The sequence below is a fragment of the Pectinophora gossypiella genome, chromosome 19, assembly GCF_024362695.1.
Source record: "Pectinophora gossypiella chromosome 19, ilPecGoss1.1, whole genome shotgun sequence".
Classification (NCBI taxonomy): domain Eukaryota; kingdom Metazoa; phylum Arthropoda; class Insecta; order Lepidoptera; family Gelechiidae; genus Pectinophora; species Pectinophora gossypiella.
The window spans coordinates 4,856,420-4,870,820 of record NC_065422.1 but is presented as its reverse complement, the minus strand read 5'-3'; the positions used below and the strand labels follow the sequence as shown (position 1 = coordinate 4,870,820).

The 14,401-nt window shown below is 37.8% G+C and overlaps 1 protein-coding gene and 1 long non-coding RNA gene across 2 annotated transcripts in view; one reads left to right on the top strand and one right to left on the bottom strand.

Moving 5' to 3' along the window:
- The window catches only part of LOC126375440 (protein mini spindles), a 59,625-nt gene extending 45,455 nt beyond the window's left edge, over positions 1-14,170 (top strand). Inside the window, exons 31-36 of the mRNA XM_050022356.1 lie at positions 1,695-1,818; positions 2,585-2,797; positions 6,508-6,661; positions 7,424-7,488; positions 9,039-9,173; positions 9,689-14,170. Of these exons, the coding sequence (XP_049878313.1) occupies positions 1,695-1,818; positions 2,585-2,797; positions 6,508-6,661; positions 7,424-7,488; positions 9,039-9,173; positions 9,689-9,784 (787 nt within the window). The 3' untranslated portion in view covers positions 9,785-14,170. The remainder of the gene's footprint in view (positions 1-1,694; positions 1,819-2,584; positions 2,798-6,507; positions 6,662-7,423; positions 7,489-9,038; positions 9,174-9,688) is intronic.
- On the bottom strand, positions 493-932 carry LOC126375597 (uncharacterized). Its single transcript, XR_007567608.1, has 2 exons — positions 734-932; positions 493-654 (listed from the first exon to the last, which is right to left on the bottom strand). It is a non-coding gene; the product is annotated as an uncharacterized LOC126375597 (long non-coding RNA).
- Positions 14,171-14,401: the final 231 nt, after the last annotated feature.

Sequence of the window (14,401 nt, the reverse complement as noted above, 5' to 3'; positions counted from 1 at the left end):
ATCACGTTTTTCTATGACGTCACAGTGTGCTTTTTCATACAAATTCCGTATAGGTGTACCAGGATCTGATGGCAAATGGGGAAACAAAATTTCTATAGTAAGCAACACTCGGGTAATTGGATGAAAACGTCTTGATACTTTTTATTTTTTACCTATTGACGGACAATATAGACATTATATAAAGTACTTAAATAACGGCTTTGTGCTACTGTTTATACACACAAACTGACTTTCAGGCGTTAGGCCGTGTATATATCCAAAATTTCATATTCATAATTTTTTTTTGTCCTTGTTATCTGCCATCAGTCGCTAGACTATAATCAGATTTGTTCTGTAATTTTCACTGTTTTGAACTAAACAGCCAGCGCTGCATTGTCCATTAGTCCGTAAGTACATTCGCACGTTTCAGTCTTTTTATGTCCCAAGATGTCGCAAGCGAAGCTGCGGGCAAAATCTAGCTAGTGTAGGTAGGTATATATAAAAAACAAAATATTTATGAAAAGATCACTTTATATTATTATGCTATTTCCAAATCAAAACTGTCCAGGTTATTTGTTTTCTTTCCACCTCTCTTCTTTTTACCGGGTGCACTAAATACACTTCCATTCGGTCTACCTTCAGCAATCATTCGTCGTATGGTAGTGCTAGGAACTCCTATAAACAGGTCACAGGTTAATAACTAATAATATAGGAAAAATATATTCAAGTATTAAGACTAGTTAGTCCTACTTACCGGTCAACTTTGGACGCGCTTTAAAATCGAAGATTGCGGTTGATCTCCAACTGCTTCTTCACTAATTTTACAATAAACAATGTAAACAATCTTTCTTGCTTGTGATCAAAGTGGTTTTTTCGATATTCTTACGAAATTCAGAATAATTTCAAGGAATCTTTAGAAAATCTCAGTATTGTTGACAAAACATGTACTTAGACATGACAGGAGACAGTTTAATATTACCATAGGAAAATCAATATTTTTTTTACTTTTCTTATGCCATCAGATTCTGGTAGACCTATAGTAATTTTTTGTTTTGACGTTCAGTAAAAAGTAACTGATTTGACTAGTTGGAAGTTAGCCTATTGACCTTCAACAAGTTTATGCATGATAATTACGTTGAATAAATGATTCTGATTTCTGAATAGGTGTAATACTATACAGCTCTGCCTACCTCTTTGGGGATTCAGGCGTTATACTAAGTTCATCATCTACTGTGTTATCCCGTTTTCACGTGGTTTCTGTGGGGACCCTTTTTTCGCATAATGTTGTTTGTCCTATTTTAATTAGGCATAACCGGTTAGGCATATTTTTTTTAGTCGTAATAGTCTTTTGGCATAATGGTTACTTGTCATACTGTTTTACTTAACCTAATGATGTTTGCCCTATTCTTGTAGGCTTATCACATTTAAGTTGGATACCATATTGTAATAGTAGGTTAGGGTGCGGCGGAGTGGCCCTTGGGCCAGCCCTAGGCCGCCAACATGTTTATTTAAATAGGTATGAAAATTCATACCTATAACACTTTATGCATATTTATGCTTTATTATATTATGTGTAAATAGTTTTGCCTTTTATGCGTAACGATTATTAGGAATAGTGAATATATACCATGCAAATTTATGACATAAAATTTTATGCAACAAAATAGGGAACCGTTTCTATGTTGTGATGTGATAATGAATAATGTGTATTCTAGGACGGTGAAGACCCTAGTTCACACGCTGGTGAAGATGAAGGGCGCGTCGATCACCAACCACCTGACGCAGATACCTGACGTCAATGAGTCCGATCTCTACCCCTACCTGCTTAAAGTACTGAAGGTAAATACTAAACAAATAACCAGAGATAGATGTGTGTGCGGCGTCACACCCTGGACACTTCATACAAACAACCTCGAGAAAAGTGTGTGTGACGTTTGACGCCATACGATTGAAGACTAAACTATATTCGAGGTTTGTGATCAGGTAAACCTAGCTCAGACGCTGGTGGGTAGCGGAGAGATACCGTTCTACGATAGCGTGGTGGAGTATGGTCCATACCTCTTCCGGTTGATTGAGGGGGGAGGGGGTCTGTGCCCAGTTGGACTTATGTAGGCTATCCATGTAATTTTTTTAGTTCAGTTCAATTAGTGTTTGTCGTTCAATATAGATAACATTTTACAATAACTTCAATGCGCGGTAAGAATTAGATTTGTCAAGGTACAGAAGCACTGAGACGTTCATTATCATAGTGATGTGTCAGTCGAGATTTGAGTGTATAGTCGTTACATGCGTCCTTCATTATGCGCACTGCTAAGGAGTGCAATTCTCTGCCGTCTTCTGTCTTTCCGAATGCATATAACCCGGGTGTTTTCAAGGCCAGAGTGAACAGGCACCTTCTGGGCGAGCTCCATCTTAGGCCCCGTCAACGCCTTCGGGCAAGTCTGGGGCCAAGAGCAAACCCATCAAAGGTAAAAAAAAACATGACTCATGTCAGGTGCCTTTGGCGGCTCAAAAACAACCTTAGTTGCTGAGGTTGGTAATCCACCTCATTGCGAGCTTAGGCAACGATTTTTTTCTATCTGACAGTAAGTTTCGTGTCTTCCAGCAACTGAAGTTAGACGACAAGAAAGAGAACACATCGGACGCAATCAACGGCGGCAGTATGGGCAACGTGTTGGCGTCGGTGACGCCCAACAACGCGTCGCTCAGCCAGGGCCGGCTGCCGCGCGGCGTGCACGAGGAGCTCGCGCTCATACTCAAGAGGATCGGCACCAAGGAGCACAACAGGGACGCGCTGTCGCAGCTCTATGACCTCCGGGTGAGTGTGGATATGTATAGGTTGTCATGGAATAAAGAATTGACCCGCGTTTGCACTTGGCAACATTTGGCGCGCAACGTGTTGCACAACATGTTGAAAGTTAGCGCGGAACTGTTTAACAACGTTGTCTATAACACGGCGCCAAATAGACTAGTGTTCTTACGCGCCACGTCTCCACTCGACAACGATTGATGCTCAACTAACGATGCTCTATAATCTAAACAAACAAGCCGCGTGACATGTTGTGCTTCAGCTGGCTATTGGCAACCACAGCATTTTAGTTTTTTAATAATTATTTAACTATGGCAATACTGTAATATGTATATGTGGGTCATTCTTCTTTTTTATCGACAATAAGAAGTCATTTTCTCGTTATATCGGATTTAACATCTTTCATTATAACGGCAATAAATATTTAAAAAAACATCATATAGAGATGTGTCTGTAGAGGAGTATTTAGTGTTTCTCTTTATCTTGGTAATATACTGTTCCTTGCAGGCGCATTGCAAAATATATTGTGACAGAGTGGCCCTTTTCATCGGAGACAGCATTTCGATTTACCACTCTGTCACAGAATTTTGTGAAAAACAACCAAGCTACGTTAATCACTAATCGAGGAACCGATTAGTATTTCGCTAGTATTTTAAGTATAATAAGATAACTATATTTTTGGACAATGGAAAGATTAAATAAAATTCTAAAACATATAACATAGCAGAGCGAAGGACAGATCATTGTCGATAAAAAAGAAGAACGACCCATATACCTTTTTTCTAATGGTGAACAATACACGCGATTCATAAAACTTCGGGCTTTTGTCTTATTTTAACCAGCACACTATCGAAAGTTAAAAACTAGCAAGGTCTCGCACCGTTGTCCAACGATCTTCAGTGCAGTTTTTACTAACACAGTTGGCTGGACCATTATAGACGGCGATACCGCTCACCACTTATGACGTTGGTCTAACAGAAAGCTCTTTGAGTTGTGGATACTTAGTTCATCTTGCAATGGATGTACCTCTGACTATGCCAATTGAGATATGGTCGTGATAATAATAACTCATTGGTGCAAGTCAGGTACCGGGGTTCGAACCGGCGCTCTCCGTTTGAGAAGCAAGCCGGTTTACCTCAATGACTTAATTAATTAATCCTAGAAATAAAGTGCATTTAAATGTTTATAAAAAGAAAATGTTTATTTTCAGATAATTACAAATCCATAGATTGTTAGTAAAAAAAATGCTTAAGAATACTATGTTAGTATAGCGAAACAATATAAATACATTAAAGATTCCCCGCCCTCACACGTGCTACATATAATTCTGTAAACCGACCGAGAACACGCGAGTCGAACCTCTCCGTTATCATCCTCAGAACTTTGTTGGTACTTCCCCAACATTGTTGTTCATTATTACTTTATGTGTGTGTTAATCAAATACATCAACGCTCCCGCATACATACACACATACATAAATCCACGCCTATTTCCCACTTCTTGTATCGTGTAGGTTGTAAGGCGGAGTACCGACCTCATCAACCCTGGGTTACTATTGAGCCGCCAAAGGCCCCTGACATGGCTCATGTATCGACTACTTACTTACATCAGTAAGTAGTAAGTAGTAACCGGGACCAACGACTTAGCTTAGCTGAGCGCTATAAACATTTCATTTCACTTAACGTGCCTTCCGAAGCACGGAACGGTTTTTCCCACTGGGGTAAGCGGAGACTATGGAATTCCATTTGCTTCGATGCTGACATATTTCTCTTGCTTCCTGCACATTCATCAATCGTTTCATACACGCACGCCGGTGCAGAGTAGATCGTACTGAACCTTTTCTAAGGACATCTCCAATTTGGTCAAAGTAAGTAAGTCAAATCAAATCAAATACACTTCTCATCAAAAAAATCGAAACACCTTGCAAGTTTACGTTTTGTCAGGATTATCAGAAAAATGTGTACATTTAGGAATAAATGTTAAATGTCGTTTAATAGTGAGTAATATGAGCTTATCAAATCTTAATGTTAATGTTCTAAATTTAAATGAAATTTTCATAGGTTTCGTATTTTGTTAAATGAGTCATTTTTATTCCGTATGGAGTATAAAGGATTCCGTATGGAGTATAAAGGAAATGATAAAACAACACACGTAAATGAAAAAAAAAGCTAAAAAACGTTTATTTAATAACTTGTATTCCCTCCCCGAGCTCTAATTACTGCTTCCATACGGTTCTTCATCGATCGGATGAGAGTCACGATCACATGCTGTGGTATATTGTCCCATTCCTCTTGGATTGCATCTTGCAGCTGGCTAAGTGTTTCTGGGGCAGGATCTCTTGCTCGAATTCGTCTCTTTAATTCATCCCACAGATGTTCAATGGGATTCATGTCCGGGCTTCTTGCTGGCCATTCCATAATAGAGATATCGACTTCGTTAAGATAATCTCGTACGACGCCCGCGGTGTGAGCCCTAGCATTGTCGTGCATGAATATGAAGCCGTTGCCAATAAAATGTGCATAGGGCATCACATGAGGCTCGAGACACTCTTCGACGTACCGATGACAGTTTAGTGCAGGCAGACGTGGCCCAGACACGAAAGCAAGCTCTGTCTTACCGTCGGCGCTGATTCCTCCCCAAACCGTCCACGAACCGCCACCATAGCTGACCTTTTCTTTAATGCAGCATTGTGCATAGCGTTCTCCGTCTCTTCTGTAGACCTTGTTCCTTCCGTCGTTACCATACAGCATAATTTTACACTCATCAGAAAAGAGAACTTTGCTCCACTGTAGGTATGACCAATTTAGGTGCTCACGTGCAAAGTTAAGGCGCGCTCTTCGATGGTCTGCAGTTAATTTCGGCCCATTTGCTGGCTTATGCGGTACCAGTCCACGATCCTTCAACCTTCTTCTAATTGTAGAGTCACTTACAGCCACCCTTCGTACAACACGAAGCCGCTGCTGCAGTTGAAAAGCGTTAAGGCGTCGATTTCTTAAAGAAGTTGTTACAATAAATCGATCATCTCGCTCAGAAGTGACCCGATTCCTGCCAGATCCTGAACGGCGCGTGAACAAACCAGTCTCCCGATAACGTTTATAGACTCTATGAACAGATGACAGGCTTAGATGCAGTCTTGCAGCCACAACACGCTGACTAAGGCCAGAATCCAGCAATGCCACAACTTGGGCGGCTTCTGTGGGCGAAGTATCCATACGTTTTAGAAAAAAAACCTTTTTTCAGACGTCCCAAAGTCACAGTATTGAAATAAAAAACAAAAAGTTTAAGGATAGGCGCCAATTTTTAGTTTTTAAACGCTAAATGTACTCCAACCCTAAACACACATTTGTCTCAAAACAGTGATTCATTTCGTTTATAAGATAAACAAATGAAATTCTAATTTTGAATTTAGAATTTTCGCTTATTACTGTAATGGCCAAACTGCCAGCTATACATTTATGTATTTTTTTTTATCGTATGAATTCTTTTTTGTGTTAAATTCGGACAGAAACAATGAAAACGGAAGTGTTTCGATTTTTTTGATGAGAAGTGTATATTGCACAGAACTCAATTTCAACAATCAGACATAACACATGAATACAGTGCAATTTGGGCGGCCTTATTGCTCTAGAGCAATTTCTTCCAGGCAACCACCAAAAGGAAATAAACATTTCATTAAGTCCTTCTAGGCGCTCCCTACATACGTGTCGTTTATGTTACAGGAACGCCACCCAGAGGTAGACATCTGGACGTTCATGCAGGGGTCATCGTTCTACTTCCGCAACTACGTGGAGCGAGGGCTGCGCGAGGTGGCCGAGCAGCGCAAGATGGCCGCCATGCCCATCTACAAGCACGACTACAAGACAGACAATATCGGTCAGTTCATTATTATAATTCGTCGCTGATCTTCCTAGCGGACTTATCTGCATTTATATTCGCTAAATTGATGAATGTCTTATTGACAATAGAAATAGATGCAAATAAGTTTCACCGAAAATAGGCTAGTTTCCAACTAGTCAAATCAGTTACTTTTTACTAAACGTCAAAACACGATATTACTATGAAATTTTTATGGAAAAGCACACTGTGACGTCATATAAAAACATGATAAAATGTCGGACTTATTACGTTTTTCTTGATTAAAATTCATAAATAAATTAAATATAAAATATTTTTCGTAAGTTTTAGATCTGTGTTTATTTAGTTGTTCATAATTTGGCTGGAACCCAGTACAAGACCTGCCCTTTAGATGTTGATAGTAACATGAATGTTAATGCTGCGGCAAGTAAGCGAGAGAACACAATACAAAAGTCGCGTCCTCGCAACGTACTATGGCAAAAAATGTTCGTTTTTTAAAAATAATATTGGTACCAGTAAAAGTACCATAACAACATACAACCACCGCTAAACCCCACACGGGGTTGTCTCCGTGTTAAAATCCCGCTTAAAATTCGATCACACACAACACTGTTATGTTAATTATTTTACCACCTTTTGTAATTTTAAATTGCGTTGCTTTTCAGTTGCTACTGCAATTAGGGCTTCTCTATGTTTACCATCAGGCATAGCTGAGCCAACATACTTGGCCAATATAAAAAAAAGATTTCGTTTAATTTGATTTTCTTTTTCTCATTCCAGACATCAGTAACGAGAACGACGAGAAATCACATGTAGTATTCTTGGAAAGGCTGAGAGCTTTACAGGTAAAAAATGTACAGAAATGTACAGTCATGACTAATATAATGTACCCATTTTAGGACTCTGTCGCACTAACATATTTGACATTTAGTGAGACTTACAGTGCAATTTGACAAAAAACATCGTGTGACATGGTACCAAAGTGTTTAGCATCATGCGATGCTCGTGACCGTACGTCGGAGGTCTTCATTCAAATGAGATACTTTTTACGAAACGTCAAAACGTTACATTTCTATGGGATTCTTATAGCAATACGTCAAATTCAAATTCAAAAATATCTTTATTCAGTAGGTAACATAGTTACACTTTGAATCGTCAATTTTACATAACGAACGTCTCATCCGCCTAAAACTACTGCAGCTTCTCACAACCTGTATAGCCGGGGAAAAGAAGCTGCAAGAAAAACCTCGGCACAGGGCCCTAGACGTTCTTTAAAAAAATAAAAATAAACATAAAATATTGGTATACAATTGAGTAATTTAGCTGCCTAATATCAGTTCTCAGACAGTTAATCCCATGCATTCATATCTTCTAAATAATCACTAACTTTATAATAACCTTTTTTGTAAAGTTTTTGTTTAACTACTGTCTTAAAACAGTTGAAAGGCAAATTCTGAATGTCAATGGGAATCTTATTGTAAAAACGTATACATTGCACCTTAAAAGAATTAGTAATCTTATGTAATCGACTGACTTGTAAAGCAAGTTTATTTTTATTCCTGGTATTAACAATGTGCCGATCGCTATTTTTTGCAAATAATCCTATATGTTTTTTTACATATATGAAGTTTTCAAAGATATATTGTGATGCCAAAGTTAAAATATTAATTTCTTTAAATTTATTTCTAAGTGACATCTTGGGTCCCAATTTGTAAATCGCCCGGATGGCTCGCTTTTGCAGAACAAAAATGCTGTTCATATCTGCAGCATGACCCCACAGCAAGATGCCGTACGACATTAGACTGTGGAAGTAGGCAAAATAAACTAATCGCGCGGTTTCTACATCGGTTATTAAACGAATTTTTTTGACCGCGAATGCTGCTGAGCTGAGCCTTTTGGACAACTTATCAATATGAGGACTCCATTGCAACTTAGCGTCCAAAGTAATTCCCAAAAATACAGCAGTATCCGTGAGGTCCAATTCCTTATTTTTTACAATAATAGAATCGAGGGGCCTACTAACATTCGATAACGTAAAATAAACATACGTCGTATGACGACACTAATCAAAGTGGTCAAACGTCGCACTCTTTGTTATGTAATTTTTAATTAAAATTCGTAAATGAGTCATAAACTTGGTATGTATAAATTACTACACTAAGGCTACCCGCCTACGTTCTACAAAAAGTCGGTCAGAAATAAAATCGGTGCGTCCAGACCGATCCGATTGTCGGTGAAAAATGGAACGTTTGAAACGAGTCGGTCACAAAATCCGACATAAGAATCGGAGGAATCATCGGCCCGATTATCTGTCCTACAAAAAGTCTGACATGGGCGGGCGTCCTAAACATTTGAACTTTGATTTGCTGCTTTAATTTTTGTTTCCAATTTGCAGGCGAAAGCAGGTCTCAAGACCGAGTCATCACCGTCGTCGCAGCCGAGAACGCCGATCGGCGACAATAGAGCTCTTGCTGACTCTATCAATGAGAATACTCTGACCCGCACGCATAGTATCGACCCACAGTTAGAGGTACACACATAAACTCATTATCTCACTTATCTCAATTTCACAGGTTCCGGTGAACATTTGGCCAAACGGCCTCCGTGGTCCAGTGAGCGTTGGGCATACGATCAGGAGGGCCCGGGTTCGAATCCCGGTAAGGTCATATCATAAAAATCACTTTGTGAGTGAGGCTTGCTTAGGACATTGCAGGTTGATCACCCGATTGTCCGAAAGTAAGATGATCCGTGCTTTGGAAGGCACGTTAAGCCATTGGGCCCGATTACGGTTACACTTACTTATGTAAGGACGTATAGTCGTTACATGAGTCATGTCGGGTACATTTGGGGCCCAATAGTAACCCAGACACCAGGGTCGATGGGATTGGTAATCCACCTCATTACCTACACGATAGAAAAAGAATGCCTTTGAACTGGCTTCTATTTTCAGATTAGCGTTTTATAATTTACCTTTGATCCAATAAAATATCCTATTACGGATGTGACTTAAATATTCGTACTCAAATAAAACCTCGTTGGTTTCAGCTGCACACAACTCAACCGCTATCCCACAAGAACGAAGCGGCGGTGGACGTGCTGCGCCTCAAACTGCAACAGATCAAGAGCTCCTCCAAGAGATAAGGTCGCCTGTCTCCCTCGCACACACGGTAGCTCTCTCACGCGATTACGTCATCAGTGTCCACACCCATCACGTGATATGTACTTGACGAAAAACTTTTTAAAACTTTGTTGACAAAAACGTCCTCTCTAATAGGAAAAGTTTTGAAGGGGACGCGGTAAGATGATAAATAATAAACCAGTCCTCAACCTTTTGTTCCAAATACAAGATTTGTTAACAAAAAAAGTAGTAAAAAGTTTATCGTAAAGTACGTCATGATTTTCCACATCTTACGAAGATATTTTGGTTCGATTTCATGTTAGTCTTTCATGAAATGTACTTGTTTCCAATTATAATCTCATTAGTTCCTAGAGTTTAATTACAATTAAAAATACAAAAAGTTTGGCAAGTCTGTAGAAATATTTGGACTTTTAGACGGACACACGAAATGGGATATTACATGATATTAAGAAATGTTGCAGTTTCCTCGTTATATGAAGAAGGAACAGCCCAATATTAGTAAAAGGTCAACGATTCCAATATATGATAAAAAATGCAGTAATATCCGCAATAGCTGTAGATTTCGTACCTATTTCATATAAAACTCAACTATTTTACGCTTTGCAGTGAGTTAAACCTTGTATTATATCACAAATCGTTCTTTCTATAGCATTGCCACACTTTTTGTACTTAATTATGTTTAAATAGGGTAGTTTCCAACTAGTCAAATCAGTTACTAAACGTGAAAACACGAAATTACTATGGAATTAGTATGAAAAAGCAACATGAAACTTCATAGAAAAACGTGACAAAATGTCGAACTTATTCTTACATTTTTCTTTATTAAAATTCATAAATAAGATAAATAGAAAAACGAAAACGTTTTTTGTCGCCTTTAGATCTGTATTTATATAGTAATCAGAATTTCATAATTTATCTTTGACCTAGGAAACTACCCAATTGTCCATAATATAAGTCCGATGGCCTATTTAGATGCTGACTATTCGTCCCTGAGGTCGTTTTATGACAATACAGCTCAGTATCGCCACAGACAGGGTAAAAGCTTTCAATCTCTGTGTGATTATCTGTCATAGATGATTGATAATCATGTGGTTTCCCGGATTTGTGCCTGGTTAATGTCAATGGGCTCGCCCCCTATTAACTTCTTGTCTACCAAAATGGGGGTCTCAACTAGACAAAATGTAAAATATATTGTTATACGGCAGATTAGAGGTACTATGCACTGCCTCCCCTGCGGGGATACAGGCGCGATGCTATGATTCTGACGCCGACACGGACGCCTAACGCCTGATTGACGGAAAGTTGATGGAATCTGTTCTAATGCTGTAGAGAAAAGTATCAATACGAGTACATACATCATGATATTGATCAATATATTTATGTGGTTGATTGAGAGTTTGTATGTACAAATGTTACACTATCAATCTCTACACATTGAAACACTTTCACCGTCACTTCAACTGTCACCAATCAAGTTCGTATTTTTCGTAAAACGAAAGAGTTGTCTGTGTAAACATAGAATTAGTATACAGTTAAAATGTTGTATATTGCTTGCCATCGTTTGATAGTAACTTGGGGATTAGATTAACCGTCTCATGGAAGCGAGGCGACTGTTTCTGTAATACGAAATGATTTTTAATAGACTTCAAAAACGAAGGTTATGTTACGTTGTCTTTGGGTAAAGTCTTGTACAGATCTTTAAAGTCTTGTCGTCTTTTGAGATTAGCGCTTAAACCCCATAACCTTGGACACTTTAATTTATACTCAAAAACCTTTAAAAAATCATGAAGTATTTTGTCTGTATTAATATTTTAATACTTAAGAACGGAATGTCATTCAAAATGTGTAATAGGCTAGTTTCCAACTAGTCAAATCAGTTACTTTTTACTAAACGTCAAAACACGAAATTACTATGGAATTTGTATGAAAAAGCACTCTGTGACGTCATAGAAAAACGTGACAAAATGTCGGACTTATTATTACGTTTTTCTTGATTAAAATTCATAAATAAGTTTAATAGAAAAAAGAAAATGTTTTTCGTTAGTTTTAGATGTGTCTTTATTTAGTAATCAGAATTTCATAATTTATCTTGAACCTAGTACACGACCCTATTGTGTATCACTAGCACTTAGACAGCACGTTTTCAACAGCAAATTGTTTAACCATAGCCACCTGATTTTGACCGTTTGTATGAGCTTAAATGTAAATTTTTACTAAACTCGAGTTACATAAGCCATTTTAATTGAAAACTATGAATAAAAATTTCAAATACGAAAAAAATACTGATGACTACATTGTATACTAGATTAACAGATATTTTATCTTTTGTGTACTCAAATCGTCGGGTAAAGGATAACTGATAGAATTGTACTAGTTAGTAAACCTGTATCTCCTAGCCAATGTAACAATGGCGCCGATTCCAGTACTCACCATCTAATTTTATTTAAAGGTATACCTGTCATGTTCTTATACACCGAAAAGGAAAGGAACGGATGATCGACAGGAGTAAAATTTATGGAACACACGTCAATTTTAGGCAGAAAAAACAACCCTCTCAAAATTTTACACTGGCCAATAACCCGACAGAATTAGGTTAACAGTACACGTCGATCGGTTGCATATCATCGGCATGTCTATTTGATTCGCCCGGGTTATTCACTCATTCATTTTATAATTAACAGCTGTCAATGATCTGTCCCTTTCCTTATCGGCGGATAAGAAAATGACAGGTATAACTTAAAATAAAATTGGGAGGTGTCTGCAGGAATCGGGGCCAATAATCGACTTTTTAAACTAATCATAATGTTATGGTATACCGAAATGACCCGTAGTGAGAGTTAAAGAGTAATATTGTATGTATGAAATGATCAATGTAGTTTTCGATTCACTTGAAAACTATTTATTGGTACGATATTTATGTATTTTCTATTGATTTTGTTTTGTGGGTTCGCGATGGTTGTAATCACAGTGGTTGCGTTTGATTTATTTGCGGAACAGTCGGATTTGCAAAACCCTCAAACTAATTGAAAGTGCCTTTGCAGTCATTCTAGTGACTACGCGACTGGCAGTGGGCAGTGGAGTTCAAGAAAACTTGCTAAGCTTTGTCTCAAAAAATATCTTTTTTCAGTAGGTAACATAGTTACACTTTGAATCGTCAATTTTACATAACGAACGTCTCATCCGCCTAAAACTACTGCAGCTTCTCACAACCTGTATAGCCGGGGAAAAGAAGCTGCGAGAAAAACCTTGGAACAGGGCCCTAGACGTTCTTTAAAAAAATAAAAATAAACATAAAATATTGGTATACAATTGAGTAATTTAGCTGCCTAATATCAGTTCTCAGACAGTCTAGCTAAATGCAGCCCGTATGTAAACATCACTGATTTAATAACACATCATCATCTCCCTAGCGTCATCCCGTTTCTCACGGGGTTCGATCCCGTTTCTCACGGGGTTCGCTTACCTAACCTGAAGATTTGACGGGTCCGGTTTTTTACAGAAGCGACCGCCTGTCTGAAAACCAGCCCAATACAGGTTACTGATTAAAAACACGAATTTACTTAAAGAATCGGAAAGTATTACATACCTATAATTAATATGTTTTATTAGTAAAGATTGTTGGTGACGTCGCGACCCAATTCTTGTTTGTTTCTCGTCAATTGGTTGAAGATTAAGACTGGTTCTAGAGATTGCGTCTCGTTATAGTTATTTAATGTGTTTTTACTGATTTATTTGTACTTTGATGTAAAAGTGTTGTGTTTGTGGTTAATGAAACGGTGAGTGGCTTGGCATGATAGCACAGATATTCTGTTGGACTTTGTAGAGCAAATTGTTACGATTGGGTCTGTTACAGTATTCTATAGAATTAACAAGGTATTTGAATTTTCTTTTGGTGTTGCATTCTATTAGAGGTTGTTTGTATCTTCCCTCGCGGTGTGAGCGAAAGTGTATCAAGTGTTACCTGCAAGCCTGTGCTATGTTGCCAAGCATTAGTCGTCATCCAGTAGGTTTGTTAGCAAAACTTGGAGCTGAGATGAGGCCATAACTTATATAACCTCGTATATTTTAAACTCATCCTAATTTGGAACAAATTATAATCCAGACATTCCCATACAGTATTGGTTTCAAACTTTTTCTGTATCTGTTACTATTTATGATTCATCAAAAACATCATCATTTCTAACCACAGCTCTTTATTGTTTGTAAGCAGTTGGTAACCCTGTGATTTATAATTTGAGTTATGTTTTGGTGGAACTAATTGCTTTATGAATATTGTTATAACTCCAGCACGGTTAGTTCGCTGCAAAGGGCATGTAATAAATACGATACGATCTTACAGTTTATAAATGTTAAATCGCCCTGAAATCATGATATCGCCCTAAAATGGTGCATACTAAGTTCTATTATGTTAAAACTTGAACATTTTGACTCGTTTCTGTTACCTTTATACATATTCCAGTTCATTTAATTATTTGTTAGGTTAATTTCTATTATTCACTAGTATAAATATTTTGCTTTTTACGAAACTCGACTACATAACTATTTGTGAGCATTTATTTATTGTATGTAAATTAATGTAATAAATCATGATGTAATTGATAAATAAAATTCATACGACA